Genomic DNA, 19,807 nt, shown 5'->3' on the forward strand with positions numbered 1-19,807 from the left:
TGAAACCATGGTCTTAGATATTTGTACACGTATGTTCACAGCAGCATTATTCATAAGAACTAAAACATGAAAAGCCTCCCAAATGCCCATTACAGATGAATGAATAAGTAAAATGTGGTATATGCATAAAATGCAATATACAGTTCAGTTGTTCAGTTGTGTCTGACTCTTTGTGAGCCCATGGACTGCAGATTGCCAGGCATCCCTGTCCATTACCAACTCCTGGACTTTACTAAAACTCATGTCCATTGAGTTGGTGATGCCATCCAACAATCTCATCCTCTTTTGTCCCCTTCTCCTCCCGCCTTCAATCTTTCCCAGCATCAGGGTCTTTTCAAATGAGTCTTTTTTTTTCTTTACATTCAGTCTTTAAAAGGAAGTAAACTCTACAAAATAGAGGAACTTTGAAAATATTATGCTAATTGAAATAATGACAGTCACGAAAAGACAAGTATTTTATATTATATGATGTACTTAGAGTGATGCTTTCAAAGGCCCACTTGACTTCACATTCCAGGATGTCTGGCTCTAGATGAGTGATCACACCATCGTGATTATCTTGGTCGTGAAGATCTTTTTTATACAGTTCTTCTGTGTATTCTTGCCACCTCTTCTTAATATCTTCTGCTTCTGTTAGGTCCCTACCATTTCCGTCCTTTATCGAGCCCATCTATGCATGAAACAGTCCCTTCATATCTCTAATTTTCTTGAAGAGTCTTTCCCATTCTGTTGTTTTCCTCTATTTCTTTGCATTGATCGCTGAGGGGGAAGGCTTTCTTATCTCTTCTTGCTATTCTTTGGAACTCTGCATTCAGATGCTTTTATCTTTCCTTTTCTCCTTTGCTTTTCACTTCCCTTCTTTTCACAGCTATTTGTAAGGCCTCCCCAGACAGCCATTTTGCTTTTTTGTATTTCTTTTCTATGGGGATGGATCCCTGTCTTGATCCCTGTCTCCTGTACAATGTCACAAACCTCCATCCACAGTTCATCAAGCACTCTATCTATCAGATCTAGTCCCTTAAATCTATTTCTCACTTACACTGTAATCATAAGGGATTTGATTTAGGTCATACCTACAGGTGACACCACCCTTACGGCACAAAGTGAAGAGGAGCTAAAAAGACTCTTGATGAAAGTGAAAGAGGAGAGTGAAAAAGTTGGCTTAAAGCTCAACATTCAGAAAACGAAGATCATGGCATCTGGTCCCATCAGTTCATGGCAAATAGATGGGGAAACAGTAGAAACAGTGGATGACTTCATTTTGGGGGGGGCTCCAAAATCACTGCAGATGGTGACTGTAGCCATGAAATTAAAAGATGCTTACTCCTTGGAAGGAAAGTTACGACCAACCTGGATAGCATATTCAAAAGCAGAAACATTACTTTGCCAGCAAAGGCCCATCAAGTCAAGGCCATGGTTTTTCCAGTAGTCATGTATGGATGTGAGAGTCGGACTGTGAAGAAAGCTGAGCGCCAAAGAATTGATGCTTTTGATCTGTGGTGTTGGAGAAGACTCTTGAGAGTCCCTTGGACTGCAAAGAGATCCAATCAGTCTATTCTAAAGGAGATCAGTCCTGGGTGTTCTTTGGAAGGATTGATGCTAAAGCTGAAACTCCAGTACTTTGGTCACCTCTTGCGAATAGCTGACTTATTGGAAAAGACTCTGATGCTGGGAGGGATTGGGGGCAGGAGGAGAAGGGGATGACAGAGGATGAGATGGCTGGATGGCATCACCGACTTGATGGACGTGAGTCTGAGTGTGCTCTTGGAGTGGGTGATGGACAGGAACGCCTGGCATGCTGCAATTCATGGGGTCGCAAAGAGTGGGACACGACTGAGTGACTGAACTGAACTGAACTTAGAGTAGTCAAAATCATAGACACGGAAAGTACAATGGTGGTTGCTAGGGGGTGGGGGAAGGAAGGTACAGAGCTTCAGTTTCACAAGATGAAGAGTTCTGTAGATGAATGATGGGCTGAGAGAAACACAACATTATGAATGTTAAAAAAAAGTGGTATTAAATATATCACTGAACCATACACTTAAAACTAGTTAAGATGGTGAATTTTACTTGTGCATTTTAACACAATCGAATAAACTAGGGGAAAAAAAATATAAACCACACAGTAGGGATTTTGTTTAATTAACATTACCTTGTCAGGACTTAGGAAGTGCCTTGCACACAAGATCAAAAATATCTGAACTACAAATCAATGGGACACTAGTAATTCCAGGACATCTTCCATAATCATAAAGTAAGAGTGTTAAACTAAGTGAAACAGATAATAAAGCTTGATTTACCTATTTCTTTGAAAAGCTTTCATTAACTTTGGTTCCCATGGCAGCAATTCGTTTAAAAGACGTATCAATGTACTATGCAATTCTTTTACAGCTTGCCTCCGATGATACCATTTGCCCTAAAAACACAATTTGAAAAGTAAATCCTTTAGATTTAATCTAAAAGTCAACACCAAGACTTATTTTCTGAGTAAAAAAAAAACAAAAACAAAATGCTGATACCCATTAAATAAGTACAAATCTCTTCTTCAGAAGGTTGCAGAAAGGAGAAAAATATCCTATAACAAATCTTCTTCGATATACTTTAAAGATTTTCAACTATACAGGAGAAATCTAAAACGCATTGAATCAAACTAGGACATAAAAGGTTTTTTAAAGCTTTTAATTGAGTCAATTATAAATATTCAATAAATCACAAAAATGTATGTAAAGATACAAACATTCATATAATTATGTAAATTATATGGCTCATTTCTGTAATGCTTTTGTGATTTTTTTCAAAAGGCTGGGGAAAAAAAAGAAAGAGAAAAACCCAAATTGTTATCATGTCCAAAAGCAGTCCTCTTAACAAACTTCCTTAGGAAATTTTACAATTATTTTATTTAAAAATGTTTTCAGCACAGAAAAGCAAACAAGTGGTCATCATTTCCATTATTTTTATGCTATATTAAGGGATAATAATTTGACATCCCCCTCCCCATTTGCTAAGTATTATCCTAAGTATTTCATTCATACATGGAGAGAAAGAGACAGGGAGAGAGAGACTGAGTGAGCATGAGTGTGTACATGAAACAGCAGTTTCAAAAACCTTCTAAGGTGTGTGCGTTTTTAGTCTTACTTAACAAATGATGAAACTAAGGGTCAGGGAGATTAAATGACTTGTTTAAAGGTTCTCTGACTTAAACCCAGATCTGCCTGTTGGTGTAGTCCAAGTTCTAGAACTAACTGTATCACTACCTCTTAAAAACTGTATCACATAAATTCAGTCTGACACAGGTTATAAAAACCTCTAGTAAAGATATATTTCACTGTACCCATAAAATCATTTGTATACCATAGAAACAATAAGATTATAGAAGTTATATCTTTAGGTAAGCAACTTCTCCACATCTATCAACATCACCACCACTATCACTATTATCACTTACTGTTATATAACCATGTTGTAATTTTTATTTGGTAAACAGCTTTGAGATATAATTTACATACCACACAGTCCACTCATTTTACTTCTTTTATAACAAAAACATACAAGTAAATGTTACAGATCGCATTTAACCTGCATAAAACTAGATTTCATCCCACAGGAACTCTGAGTTACATTTGCATACAGGCAGAATATTAAGGCAGAAAAATAACCACTCCCTATAGTAAAGCATAGGAGAAGGCAATAGCATCCCACTCCAGTACTCCTGCCTGCAGGACAGAGGAGCCTGGTAGGTTGCAGTCCATGGGGTCACTAAGATTTGTACACGACTGAGCGACTTCACTTTCACTTTTTACTTTCATGCATTGGAGAATGAAATCGCAACCCACTCCAGGGTTCTTGCTTGCAGAATCCCAGGTTCGGGAGAGCCTGGTGGGCTGCCATCTATGGGGTCACACAGAGTCGGACACGACTGAAGTGACTTAGCAGCAGCAGCAGAGTAAACCATATACTAATCTGTGCATAAAATTCCCAACTTTATTTGTGTCTTCTTAGCAGCACAACAAATTATAATAAGTGAAAAATTTCAAGAAAAGTTAATTTTTATTTCATATAATATACTAACTTGAATAGACATCTTGTCAAAAAGCTTTCTAAAAGGACCCAACTAACAACAAGTTATACCTCAAGTTATTTTTCTCAAAGGAATGTTATGAGGTAGTATAAAGCACTTATTCTAACCCATGAAAGTAAAACTACTAGACTATGAACAATAAAACTTAGCAAAAAAAAAACTTTTAACCTATGGAAAGCTATCTGAGGAAGATGAAAAGGCAGATGATAGTCACCCTAAATTCTTTTTGGAATGAGGTTAAGATTTTGTTTCAATAAAAAATAGAAACTAGGTAGATGGAGAAGACTATTCCCTTTAAGGCGTATTAACAACATTCCTTTTTCTACATCTCAACTTCTATTTGGTTCAAAAGTGAAATGGTGACTGTAGAAATAAACTTTTCCTAAGCTAAAGAGGGAAAGTCGCTCAGTCATGTTCAACTCTTTGTGACCCTATGGCTTATACAGTCCATGGAATTATACAGGCCAGGATACTGGAGAGGGTAGCTGTTTTTCTCCAGGGGATCTTCCCAACCCAGGGATTGAACCCAGGTCTTCTGCATTGCAGGCAGATTCTTAACCAGCTGAGCCACCAGGAAGATGATGCTGTTAAAGTGCTGCACTCAATATGCCAACACATTTGGAAAACTCAGCAGTGGCAACAGGACTGGAAAAGGTCCGTTTTCATTCCAATCCCAAAGAAAGGCAATGCCAAAGAATATTCAAACTACTGCACAATTGCACTCATCTCACACGCTAGCAAAGTAATGCTCAAAATTCTCCCAGCCAGGCTTCAACACTACATGAACTGTGAACTTCCAGATGTTCAAGCGAGATTTAGAAAAGGCAGAGGAACCAAAGATCAAATTGCCAACAACCGTTGAATCATCAATAAAGCAAGAGAGCTCCAGAAAAACATCTACTTCTGCTTTATTAACTACGCCAAAGCCTTTGACTGTGTAGATCACAACAAATGGTGGAAAATTCTTCAAGAGATGGGAATACCAGACAACCTAACCTGACTCCTGAGAAATCTGTATACAGGTCAAGAAGCAACAGTTAGAATCGGACATGGAACAACAGACTGGTTCCAAATTGGGAAAGGAGTACCTCAAAGCTGTGTATTTCACCCTGCTTATTTAACTTACATGCAGAGTACATCATACAAAATGCCAGGCTGGATGAAGCACAAGCTGGAATCATGATTGCCGGGATAAATATAAATTAACCTCAGATACACAGAAAACACTCACCCTTATGGCAGAAAGCAAAGAGGAACTAAAGAGCCTCTTGATGAAAATCAAAGAGGAGAATGAAAAAGTTGGCTTAAAACTCAACATTCAGAAAACTAAGATCATGGCATTTGGTCCCATCACTTCATGGCAAATAGATGGGGAAACAGTGAGAGACTATTTTGGGGGGCTCCAAAATCACTGCAGACGGTGACTGCAGCCGTGAAATTAAAAGATGCTTGCTTCTTGGAAGAAAAGCTACGACCAACCTAGACAGCATATTAAAAAGCAGAGACACTCCTTTGCCAACAAAGGTCTGTCTAGTCAAAGCTGTGGTTTTTCCAGTAGTCATGTATGGATGTGAGAGTTGGTGTAAGAGTTGGACCATAAAGAAAGCTAAAAAGTGCTGAAGAATTTATGCTTTTGAACTGTGGTGTTGGAGAGGACTCTTGAGAGTCCCTTGGATTGCAAGGAGATCAAATCAGTCAGTTCTAAAGGAAATCAGTCCTGAATATTCATTGGAAGGACTGATGCTGAAGCTGAAACTCCAATACTTTGGCCACCTGATTCGAAGAACTGACTAATTAGAAAAGACCCTGATGAGAAGGGGACGGCAGAGAAGGAGATGGTTGGATGGCATCACCAACTTGATGGACGTGAGTTTGAGAAAGCTCTCCGAGTTGGTGATGGACATGGAGGCCTGTTGTCCTTAAGTCCATGGAGTCACAAAGAGTCGGACACGACTGAGCAACTGAACTAAACTGAACTGAAGTTAAGGAAAGCAGAAAGAGGAAAGATATAAGGAATGAAGCGGGGAGAATATGCTCTTCCTGGTATAATTAAGTGGAAAAGTGTTAAAAGACTACGGGGTGCCAGCATGCTGAATTCCTTATTGTGTGTGCAAGCTAAGTCACATCAGTTGTGTCAGATTCTTTGCGACCCTATGAACTGTATAGCCCACCAGGCTCTTATCCATGAGATTCTCTAGGCAAGAATACTGGAGTGGACAGCCATGCCTTCCCCCAGTTATTAACTGGAAGTTAATACGAAGAAGAATGACAGATTTGAGTCAACCTAGGCAGTATGGCTGCTGTATAAGTTAGCATAGTGGTGGTAGAGTAGGGAATACAGAATTAACAGAACTGCAGGATGTTTAGGACTAGGTAGTTGAGGCACATGAAGTGGAGACTGTGTAACTGGATACTATTTCAAGACATTTATTAGCTCTGTTTGTGTCTTGACTAAATTACAATATTAATTTTTACAGGAAAGAATTTGAAACATATTAGGAAGACTTTACCTTTTGATTTTATTTTGGTTACTAAATTTTAATTAATCTAATGTCCAGAAAATATATGACTGAACTAACAGCATACAGGGACGGGGTCATATATACTCATCAGAGAATAGAGATCTAACTTTTGTATAACTCTGTTTCACCTACTGACCTGTTTGTAAATGTCTAAGGCCTTTTAACTTTATATATATGTTTTTTTGGCCTTCTCCCCTTTCTTTAGTCTACATATTTGCAACTTGGGGTAGTGATGGTATGGCTCCTAATTTATATTTGAAAATGCCTATTTAATCACTGTATTTCAAAAAAAGTTTATTATTTTCATAACACAAATTACAGAAAGTAAAGGCTGATAAAATGTTTGACAAGAAGATACACATAAAGGCTATAATGACCTCAACAAAAGGGCATCCCTATATCTGCCAGGGGGTACGTGTGTTATCGATCAAGAGGTGGGACATGTTTAAAAAAAATTCAGACTCACTGCTCTGGGACTGGTGTTTGATGCAGCTGTATACTTTAATCACTTGACAGTAAAAGAGAAACTCACACTGCTTGTTTCATTTATTATCTTCTTTGGTCAATATAACCTAAATGGATTTAAAACAGTATGTTCTTTTCTACCCAGTGCTGATCTCAAGAGTATCACAGTATACAATGAAACTAATGTAGAGAACTTATGAATTTTTAAATAAAGTTAGCCAAATGGTAATAATCTGACTTAACTTAGATCTAATATAAAATAAAAATCCATTTAAAATTAAGTAAGTATTTCCTGAACTTCTGACTGACCAACTTTATATACACAGAGAAAGGAAAAACTATCATGCTTCTAGGATGAAATTTTTAAAGCTAAAGGGAATTTAGCAGACATAATTTTACAGATGGAAAATGTCTAAGGTAAACAGAGAAGTACATGTAGGTGGGAGAAGACTTTAGAACTTTAGATCTCCTGAATGCTAAAATCCACTTTCCTTCCACTGCACAAAGCCACTTCTCCTGGCTTACATATAGACAGTCCCTAAAGAACAGACTGTATTGTGTAATTCCTATATTTACATATCTCTGTGATGCAAATATTAAAATCTCTAAAATTTACTTTAGTTAAAATAGTACTTAAAACTATGGTGATCTAAAGTTTAAAAGTGAATTAAAAAACAAGGAAAACAGCAAGCTCCCCATCTCCAAATACATGAGAGGATATGGCTACAATGAAAATCAGAAAGGCTCTTACAATCTTCATCTGCACTGATCAATACAGAATAAAAGATAAAGATGGTAGGTAGACAAAAATTTAGAGATGAGCTAACACCTATCCTACTCAAACTCTTCCAGAAAATTGCAGAGGAAGGTAAACTTCCAAACTCATTCTATGAGGCCACCATCACCCTAATACCAAAACCAGACAAAGACGCCACAAAAAAAGAAAACTACAGGTCAGTATCACTGATGAACATGGATGCAAACATCCTTAACAAAATTCTAGCAAACAGAATCCAACAACACATTAAAAAGATCAACATCATGACCAAGTGGGCTTTATCCCAGGGATGCAGGTTTTGTCAATATTCACAAATCAATCAATGTGACACATCACATTAACAAATTGAAAGATAAAAACCATATGATTATCTCAGAGCAAAAGCCTCTGACAAAATTCAACATCCATTTACAATAAAAACTCTCCAGAAAGCAGGCATAGAAGGAACATACCTCAACATAATAAAAGCCATATATGATAAACCCACCGCAAACATACTCAATGGTGAAAAACTGAAAGCATTTCCCCTAAAGTCAGGAACAAGATAAGGATGCCCAGTCTCACCGCTACTATTCATCATAGTCTTGGAAGTTTTAGCCACAGCAATCAGAGAAAAAAAAGAAATGAATCTAAATTGGAAAAGAAGAAGTAAAACTCTCACTGTTTGCATATGACATGATCCTCTACATAGAAAACCCTAAATACGCCACCAGAAAATTACTAGAGCTAATCAATGAATATAGTAAAGTTACAGGATATAAAATTAACACACAGAAATCTCTTGCATGCCTATACACTAACAATGAGAAAACAGAAAGAGAAATTAAAGAAACAATTCCATTCACCATTGCAACGAAAAGAATAAAATACTTAGGAATAAATCTACTACCTAAAGAAACAAAAGACTTATATATAGAAAACTATAAAACACTGATGAAAGAAATCAAAGATGACACAAATAGATGGAGAAATATACCATGTTCACAGATCAGAAGAATCAACATAGTGAAAATGAGTATACTACCCAAAGAAATCTACAGATTCAGTGTAATCCCTATCAAGCTACCAAGAGTATTTTTCACAGAACTAGAACAAATAATTTCACAATTTGCACGGAAATACAAAAAACCTTGAATAGCCAAAGCAATCTTGAGAAAGAAGAATGGAACTGGAGGAATCAACCTGCCTGACTTCAGGCTCTACTACAAAGGTACAATCATCAAGACAGTATGGTACTGGCACAAAAACAGAAACATAGATCAATGGAACAAAATAGAAAGCCCAGAGATAAATCCACACACCTATGGACACCTTATCTTTGACAAATGAGGCAAGAATATACAATGGAGAAAAGATACTCTCTTTAACAAGTGGTGCTGGGAAAACTGGTCAACCACATGTAAAAGAATGAAACTAGAACACTTTTTAGAACTAACACCCAAAAAGATGTCCTTTTCATTATAGGGGACTGGAATGCAAAACTAGGAAGTCAAGAAATACCTGGAGTAAGGCAAATTTGGCCTTGGAGTACAGAATAAAGCAGGCAAAGGCTAATAAGTGTTCTGCCAAGAGAATGCACTGGTCATAGCAAACACCCTCTTCCAACAACACAAGAGAAGACTCTACACATGGACATCACCAGATGGTCAGTACTGAAATCAGACTGATTATATTCTTTGCAGCCATAGATGGAAAAGCTCTATGCAGTCAGCAAAAACAAGACTGGGAGCTGACTGTGGCTCAGATCATTAACTCCTTATTGCCAAACTCAGACTTAAATTGAAGGAAGTGGAGAAAACCACTAGATCACTTGGTTATGACCTAAATAAAATCCCTTATGACTATACGGTGGAAGTGAGAAATAGACTTAAGGGACTAGATCTGATAGACAGAGTGCCTGATGAACTATGGACAGAGGTTCGTGACACTGTACAGGAGACAGGAATCAAGACCATCCCCAAGAAAAAGAAATGCAAAAAAGCAAAATGGCTGTCTGGGGAGGCCTTACAAATAGCTATGAAAAGAAGAGAAACAAAAAGCAAAGGAGACAAGGAAAGATATAAGCATCTGAATGCAGAGTTCCAAAGAATAGCAAGGAGAGATAAGAAAGCCTTCCTCAGTGACCAACGCAAAGAAATAGAGGAAAACAATAGAAAGGGAAAGACTAGAGATCTCTTCAAGAAAATTAGAGATACCAAGGGAACATTTCATGCAAAGATGGGCTTGATAAAGGACAGAAATGGTATGAACCTAACAGAAGCAGAAGATATTAAGAAGAGGTGGCAAGAATACACAGAAGAACTGTACAAAAAGATCTTCATGACCCAGATAACCACGATGGTGTGATCACTCACCTAGAGCCAGATATCCTGGAATGTGAAGTCAAGTGGGCCTTAGAAAGCATCACTACGAACAAAGCTAGTGGAGGTGATGGAATTCCAGTTGAGCTACTTCAAATCCTGAAAGATGATGCTGTGAAAGTTCTGCACCAAATATGACAGCAAATTTGGAAAAGTCAGCAGTGGCCACAGGACTGGAAAACATCAGTTTTCAATCCAATCCCAAAGAAAGGCAATGCCAAAGAATGCTCAAACTACTACACAACTGCACTCATCTCACACGCTAGTAAAGTAATGCTTAAAATTCTCCAAGCCAGGCTTCAGCAATACATGAACTGTGAACTTCCAGATGTTCAAGCTGGTTTTAGAAAAGGCAGAGGAACTAGAGATCAAATTGCCAACATCTGCTGGATCATCAAAAAAGCAAGAGAGTTCCAGAAAAATATCTATTTCTGCTTTATTGACTATGCCAAAGCCTTTGACTGTGTGGGTCACAATAAACTGTGGAAAATTCTGAAAGAGATGGGAATTCCAGACCACCTGACCTGCCTCTTGAGAAACCTTTATGCAGGTCAAGAAGCAACAGTTAGAACTGGACATGGAACAACAGACTGGTTCCAAATAGGAAAAGGAACATGTCAAGGCTGTATATTGTCACCCTGCTTATTTAACTTATATGCAGAGTACATCATGAGAAACACTGGGCTGGATGAAGCACAAGCTGGAATCAAGATTGCTGGGAGAAATATCAATAACCTCAGATATGCAGATGACACCACCCTTATGGCAGAAAGTGAAGAAGAACTAAAGCGCCTCTTGACGAAAGTGAAAGAGGAGTGAAAAGTTGGCTTAAAGCTCAACATTCAGAAAACGAAGATCATGGCATCCGGTTCCATCACTTCATGGGAAATAGATGGGGAAACAGTGGAAATAGTGGCTGACTTTATTTTGGGGGGCTCCAAAATCACTGCAGATGGTGATTGCAGCCATGAAATTAAAAGACACTTACTCCTTGGAAGGAAAGTTATGACCAACCTGCTAAGTCACTTTGGTCGTGTCCGACTGTGCTACCCCATATACGGCAGCCCACCAGGCTCCCCCGTCCCTGGGATTCTCCAGGCAAGAACACTGGAGTGGGTTGCCATTTCCTTCTCCAATGCATGAAAGTGAAAAGTGAAAGTTAAGTTGCTCAGTCGTGTCCAACTCCTAGCAACCCCATGGACTGCAGCCTACCAGGCTCCTCCATCCATGGGATTCTCCAGGCAAGAGTACTGGAGTGGGGTGCCATCACCTTCTCCGTATGACCAACCTAGACAGCACATTAAAAAGCAGAGACATTACTTTGTCAACAAAGGTCAGTCTAGTCAAGGCTATGGTTTTTCAGCGGTCGTGTATGGATGTGAGAGTTGACTATAAAGAAAGCTGAGTGCCAAAGATTTGATATTTTTGAACTGTGGTGTTGGAGAAGACTCTTGAGAGTCCCTTGGACTGCAAAGAGATCCAACCAGTCCATCCTGAGGGAAATCAGTCCTGGGTGTTCACTGGTAGGACTGATGTTGAAGCTGAACCTCCAATACTTCTGAGCATTTGACCTGAACTGAACTGAGAACACTTTCTAACAGCATACAGAAAAATAAACTCAAAATGGATTAAAGATCTAAATGTAAGACCAGAAACTATTAAACTCCTAGAGAAAAACAGGCAAAACACTTTCTGACGTAAATCATAGCAGGATCCTCTATGACCCACCTCTCAGAGTAATGGAAATAAAAGCAAAAATAAACAAATGGGTTCTAATTAAACTTAAAAGCTTTTGCACAACGAAGGAAACTATAAGCAAAGTGTAAAGACAGCCTCAGAATGGGAAAAAATAATAGCAAATGAAGTACTGACAAAGAGTTAATCACAAAAATATAGAAGCAACTCTTGCAGCTCAATTCCAGAAAATTAAGCAACCCAATCAAAAAATGAGCCAAAGAACTAAACAGACATTTCTCCAAAGAAGACATATAGATGTCTAACAAACACATGAAAAGATGCTCAACATCACTCATTATCAGAGAAATGCAAATCAAAACCACAATGAGATACTATCTCACGCAGGTCAGAATGGCTGCTATCAAAAAGTCTACAAACAATAAATCCTGGAGAGGGTACAGAGAAAAAGGAATCCTCTTACACCACTGGTGGGAATGCAAATTAGTACAGCCACTATGGAGAACAGTGTGGAGATTCCTTAAAAAAACTGGAAACAGAACTGCCATACGACCCAGCAATCCCACTGCTGGGCATACACACCGAGGAAACCAGAACTGAAAGAGACACGGGTACCCCAATGTTCATCACAACACTGTTTACAATAGCCAGGACACGGAAGCAGCCTAGATGTCCATCGGCAGACGAATGGATAAGAAAGCTGTGGTACATATACACAATGGAATATTACTCAGCCATTAGAAAGAATGCATTTGAATCAGTTCTAATGAGGTGGATGAAACTGGAGCCTATTATACAGAGCAAATTAAGTCAGAAAGAAAAACACCAATATGGTATATTAATGCATATATATGGAATTTAGAAAGATGGTAACAGTGACCCTATATGCGAGACAGCGAAAGAGACACAGATGTAAAGAACAGATTTTTGGATTCTGTGGGAGAAGGCGAGGGTGGGATGATTTGAGAGAATAGCATTGAAACATGTATATTATCATATGTGAAACAGACTGCCAGTCCAGGTTCGATACATGAGACAGGGTGCTCAGGTCTGGTGCACTGGGATGACCCAGAGGGATGGGATGGGGAGGGAGGTGGGATGGAGGTTCAGGATGGGGAACACATGTACACCCATGGCTGATTCATGTGAATGTATGGCAAAAACCACCATAATATTGTAAAGTAATTAGCCTCCAACTTAAAAAAAAAAAAAAGAACAGAAAAAAAAGATGGTAGGTAGGAAGATTAAGGAGTAAATGGTTATTTGTGGAACAGTGTTATAACTGTTTCTATAATAAAAAATACATTTTATAAGCTTTACGTATATAAGTTTAGTCCTGACTTTTCTTTATAAACAGGTATGTCAATATGGGGATAAATGAACTATTTTTAATAATTAGAATTCTATTTTCAGGAATAAAAAATGTTTCCAAAATAATCCCAATATGTTACATGAACTTAATAATCCAAATATTTACTGATGGTCTCTTTAAAAAGAAGAGAGTGATATATCTTTCTTTATAAATTTACTATAAAGTTTAACGTGAAGTATGAATTCAAGCACATACCATGGAACCAAAAGTACACAGTATGATCTAAATTTGAGGCTTACCTTTCAATATTTTCTCATCCAATGTCCACAGCAGCTGTAGATTGCCAGCTCCCTTTCCATGAGATGGCTCAACTGTCAAATACTAAAGTTTTTATAACCTGATAGGGATTACTACAACAAGGAGTTCGTCTATGGTCACAAGATAAGTGCTTTATTATATTATGCAGTTTTATAAGCTTTATAATGTGATATGTTAATAACCTAAGGAACCACAAGAGAAAAGATACTCTGAAAAAACTTACAAAACTACACAATATTGTAAAATGGAAAGCTAAGTCTCTTTGTGTGAAATGAATGGGGAGGGAAACTTACCTTACAACTAAAGAAAAACTCCATTCTGCTGCAGTAATCTGGGATGGGTATGACAGACCAGCATTAATACTGGCTGGGGTGTTGCGAGGAGAGGGAATTGGCAATCTACTGATGCTGGGGACACTGAACATCTAGAAGGAAGAAAAGAGGAAAACAAATAAATTCTAGATTTATTAAATGTCTTATCACTATGGATCTTTTGCACATTTAATAAGTTTAGATACTCTGAATATTAGGTGAAAGTGATTTATACAATTCATTCTGTTACTTTTAGATTTTCTTACACCGATTTCTAAACAAAATTGATATCAACTGTTGTATGCAGAAAAAGATTATCATATATAAATACGTAAAGAATATTTTTAAAATTGAAATGGTATTATTGTGATGATAAAAATATAATTTTTATTAAAAAGAAGAGTACAAAAACATAATGTATATGAAAAAGGCAAAAATGCTCTCTTTCTACATGCTTCTACTTACACGTGTTGCTGGAGCACAGAAACAGGGATCATAAAACAGAGCATTTTTTGTTATAGGCTTGGTTCTTGTCACCAACATAAATCATATGGTGGAAAGGGATTATATAATAATACATCATGCTTTTCTAATAAAATTCAAATAGCTTTTAGAAAAGTCAAATGGATTTATATATAAAGATGTCTTATTTAAAAACATTAGGAATATCCAAAGTTAGGTTGCAAATAATTTAATGGAAATGGATAAAAACATAGCATAAATTAACTGGAATTAAGCATTTTAATAATTTAATTATTTCACATTCTCCTTAATCTAAGTAATAGTAAATGAAAAGGTATCAAGTATTTACTTTTTTTGCTTATTGCTCACCTAAAGAAACTACCACTGTATTAATATATTTTTGCATATTCACAGTTTTGGGGGTAAAATACCACATTCATCATGGTGGTATACAGTCTCTTGAAAAAGTACTACTTAGACAATATAGTGAAGTGTTTGAATATTAGTATGGAAGAAGTTAAAAAAAAAGAATTTTAACACTACCAGAGGTCTTAATATGAACTATTCTATCATCTACTAGTATTTTCTCTTTAGGTACTCAAACCTACTTTCTCTTAATACTAATTCAATAGGAAACAAAAGCATTTAAAGATACCAACACTGCACAGCACATACAATGTTTCCATTGTATTTCTAAATGAGCATTTAACTAGAAAGCATGAAGATAAACAACAGTGATACATCAGTGATAATACTGGAAACTACATCAGTGATAATACTGGAAATTTCAGTGTCATTTGACTTTGTAGAGACAGTGGACAGATCACATTCCCAGCGAAATAGTTATTATTACTGGGGAAGAAAATCTAACAATATGGATATAACTGATGGTATGTAACCACTTCCATTCATAAAGAAGAAAAAATCCTGGACTAGAAATTAACTACTGAATAGTATCTGAATCTGACCCTTTTTAGTAAACTGGTGGTAGCAAAGAGGTTAATAACATTTAATCAAATCTACACCTGTTATCAGAAAGGTGGATTCTCATGCAATTCACAGCACAATCTGAATCACTAAGTAATGCTACACTGTAACATCAGAGCATAAAAAGTTCCATGTAATTGAAATTATGACTGGGGATAGACTAAAAGTAGGGTCAGTATTCTACTTATTTTCACTTTCTCAGGCTCCATTACAATACTAAGTACACAGTAGGTCCACAATAAGTATTCGAACCACAGAAGTAAATTTCTTAGCTGAGATTTTCTACTTAGCTGAAAAGATTTCTAAAAATTGATAATCATTCCTAAAATACATGTCTTCCAGATTTTCTGAGCACACAATGAATATAATTTAACTCTTACTGACTTGTTCATCATTATGAACAAGCCATTGTTTCATATTTTAAAGCAGTGATGCTAGGGTTTACAGGGCTATAACCTATATTCCTATATTAAATGGTTATTGATTACTGTTAGTTTTGGACCCTAAAATCTTATTTTTTAAATTGTCTATCAGTATTTCATGCAACTAAATCTGCCTTAAAATACTTCTGTCCTAATTAAAAGCACTTGCTACAACTAGTTAGCATCATGTCTTCATTAAAAGAAACTGGTTCCATACAAGGATATATATATATATTTGTTTGTTTGTTTTCTATTTTAAAGTGCTAGAGATCCATATGTGGACTCTGTCTTCTATTTAGACTCTTTTTTATTCTTTGGTAGATCTGGATTAATTTTCCTTTAATAGATAATGTATCACTTTTACCTTCGTATCTACAGAGTATAAGATGGTAGGGAAGTTTTATTAGTGTTTAATCTTCTCTATTGTTTGGATGATATTCTTCCCTAATTCACAAAAGATATTAAACTATTCTATCTTTAAATTTTGGGGGCTTTCCAAAGATTTTGATTTCTTCTGTAATATAAATAAATAGAATGATGCAAAGTTTATTTTTGGTCTCAAGCACCTCATGGATTTAAATTCAATTTGTCAGAACTCTTGTCAGTGAAAGGCAGTAGAGTTAAATAAAACTAATAGATAAATTAAATAGAAAATAATACAAATTTACTTGCGGCTTTGAAAAATATTTGCCATTTAAACTTATTTATATTTGAGTAAGTGTGTATGATTTGTAATTCAAAAGAGTTTAAGGCAAATTATAAAAGCTGCACCATGAATCTCTAACTATAGAAGGATCTGTCACCTAGTTCAATTCTTCCTTGAAGTTCACTCCTTGCTGAGAAGACACAGTATTAATATTCTGGCTGATGTAAAAAATATAAAAATTTTCCCTTTTTAATTGGAACTTTCATTGGGAGAAAATAGGTTCAAATATTACTTTTAAGAAAGTTTCCCTGATGGGATACAGACTACGCCAAATTCCAGTAATGGAAAAGGTGAGCACTATTAATAGGAGTTAATATCCCGTTCTCAGTTGAGCAGAGTAGTTATTAAATGTCAAAAAAAAAAAAAAAAAAAAAAGGCCCAAAGTGAGACCTACCATGGACAAATGAAGATAATGCATTCTCAGATAATTTGGTGACTACAGTCAATTGAAGCTTTGTCTTACTAGCCAGCTACTGTTCTGGTTCATGTTTCCAGTCATCTAGTTCTCTTTCCTTACTATTATTTTGAGTATGTCAGTTAATATTTGATTCTTCAGAAAGTCCATATGTTATCTACCCTTCCACCCTTACTCCCAAATAATACATAAACATGTCTTTAAGTGAGTGAAGCAAGTGTCTAGAAGCAGTGGCTCCTGAATTTAAATGGCTTGAAAAATCAAAGATCAAGTCTTTTATAAAAGGATAGGAATCAGCTCAACCAATACTGATTAAAGATTTATCCTCAGGACTGGGGAGAAAAAGCTTAAGCTCTAAAGTGAATTCCTTGAGGATAAAGACTTTCAGTCTCTGAATATCTACCAAGTTCCTTGGTGTTATGTACAGTACACAGACCACAATGAGGAAGTATGTGCCTATTGAATAAGACTAGAATATGACAGGTAAAGGAACTTATTATACAGGGTTTCCAAAAGGCTATTTTAACTTTTTGAAAGCTTTAAATATGACTATTTAATGGGAAAGCATCTTTTTCCCCACAGCTGAGAGTTTTTTCAGTTTTGTTAAACTTTATCAAAAGATCTAGAATAAGAAAATAAGATATACAATGATGTAATGGTCAAAAACTTATTTAAGGATAATTTAGATATTACTGCAATCTCTGCATGACTGGTAATTGAGGCCAGATAATTCTTTGTTGTGGGGGGCTATCATGTGCATTATAAGATTATACAATGTAGAATATTTTTAGTAGCACTACTGGCCTCTATCCATTAAGTGCCAGTACCACCTCTTCAACTATGTCAATCAAATATATCTTCAGACATTACCAAAGTCTCATAGTGGGGGTGCAAAGTCATTCCTCATTGATAACCACTGGCTTTTACAAAACTCTGACAAAAACTAGGGTGTAATCATCTTTGATCTAACTTCTGATTTCTCTAATGTTTGATCTAGTTAATGCACAGCCTTTGGTTAAGCAAGAGAAGTCTTATTATTATGAATTTAAATTATTTCAAGAACATAGTAAAGATTAATTTTGTTCATGACTTGTAATTTCTCTCTAATTCTCTTAAAACATGTCTTACAAAAAAACTATGCCTTTTGACATACTGTAATTATTGTGTATATATTTTTGAATGTTTTTAAAAGTTAACAATTTTACAAATACTTCCATATAGTAACAATGATCTACAAATATTTTATTTTACCAGCCTTATGACATACCACTGTTAATATTATTGCTCTCTCTACTATGAGAGAGATATTGAACATAATATTGTGTAAATTACTTTTGGGGGGATAGGGGAATAGTGTGCAAAATGGGGAGGATAAAAGTTAAATACTAACTACGACTATAGGACCAAAGAGTACAGACAGTTTTATAGCTTTTATTACATACTGAATATGAAATCTGGAAATATCTGAAGTCTTAAAACCTGCTCAGTGCTGAAGTGCTTAACTGCTAAAAGGTATATTAGAAAGATATGGTATTATATTTTAAAGTTTAGTTTGTTTATATTGATGACTATTATTTATCATGTCGTAGTCCAGACAAGGTTTCTTTTATCTTTTTGTTTTCTGCCAAATGTTCACTTTTCCATACACCCCATCTCTACACTGACTTTTCATTATCAAAAAGACTGAAAACTCTTTAAGATCTAAACAATTATATAAAACATAAGGAAATTATGCAAATATGAGAGATTAGGGTCACATGAAAAATTAAGAAACATAATAACCATTTCTGTATTAGTCTTACAAAAATCTATCAAGTTTGATTATTTATACAGCAAAAATGTTTAACAAATTTCAAATATAGGATCAGGAAAATATATCAATTATCTTAGGTGTAAAGCTGTCTTTCTGGAAAACTAATAAATTTCCAAAGTACAACTTTTATCTCTTGATTAAACCCACAAAGATAAAAACAATAAAATATCACAATGTCTTCTTTAGAGCACTAAAAAAAAAACACCCCTATCATCTAAATAATAATGAGACAGACAAAAATTAAAGGATTTTGTCAAATTATATAATTCTATTTAGCTCTGTCAGATGTCTCACTTTAAACAAAACTCAGGTAGGTAATTTGTATGGCACTGGAAGATGTAAAGGACATTGATTCCTCTTTGAATAAACCTTTAAATGAAGTAATGGGATAAAGTGAACTAAAGTAAACTCAAGAAAATTAAATCACTTATTTCTCTCTTCACACTCTAAATCATAAGTAGAATTAATTGTCCTGCAATAATGAGTAAACAATCCAGATTTTAGGAGACTAACTCTTCCAGTACAACGAGCAGTTCAATGGCAAAACCTCCAAGAGATTAAGAAAGCTTTTTTAATGGAACGTTGACCTGGATGAGGAAATGGGGTAATTCTTCCTTGTTGCTTTGGTAAGAAAAACATCTTGAAATGCCCTGTAGAGAAGCTTCCCAAAACAACCAGGTGTTTAAACGAATCCGTGTTAAAACCCTCTATCACATATATAATTTCTATCTTTAGTAATGACATGCTAATATGCTAATCCCTTTATGACAACCAAAAGTTTATAGGGAATATATATCTTCTTTGTTATTGAAGCCATTATTATGGATATGAAAGTTGATGATGAACAACAGAGTTGTTTTGACATTATTTTTCAGTGATATCCTCTTACGAAGAACAATATTAATAACTTCATTTGTCTGGCAATGGTGAAGGAAGCTCACTATGCAAGGAATAAACAAAATGGTTATCATTACCACCAAGTTCATACATTTCATTATTAATAAAATCTCTCAGGTCCTTACCATGAGCCCAATTTTGACAACATGGCTACTTGCTCTGCAACCATCAGTTAGGGCAAGTAAATGGACACACACAAGAAATGACAGACTGACAATGAAGAGACAGAACAAAAGCAAGCAAACAAACAAAAACCTTCAAAACAT

The 19,807-nt window shown here is 35.9% G+C and overlaps 1 protein-coding gene across 3 annotated transcripts in view; it reads right to left on the reverse strand.

Moving 5' to 3' along the window:
- The window catches only part of BRD10 (bromodomain containing 10), a 105,800-nt gene that overhangs the window by 8,328 nt on the left and 77,665 nt on the right, over positions 1-19,807 (reverse strand). For all 3 annotated transcript variants that reach the window (XM_042243431.2, XM_042243430.2, XM_027964543.3), the window contains one exon: positions 2,301-2,416. In XM_042243431.2, the coding sequence (XP_042099365.1) occupies positions 2,301-2,416 (116 nt within the window). The remainder of the gene's footprint in view (positions 1-2,300; positions 2,417-19,807) is intronic.

This window comes from Ovis aries, chromosome 2 (assembly GCF_016772045.2).
Source record: "Ovis aries strain OAR_USU_Benz2616 breed Rambouillet chromosome 2, ARS-UI_Ramb_v3.0, whole genome shotgun sequence".
Taxonomy (NCBI): Eukaryota; Metazoa; Chordata; class Mammalia; order Artiodactyla; family Bovidae; genus Ovis; species Ovis aries.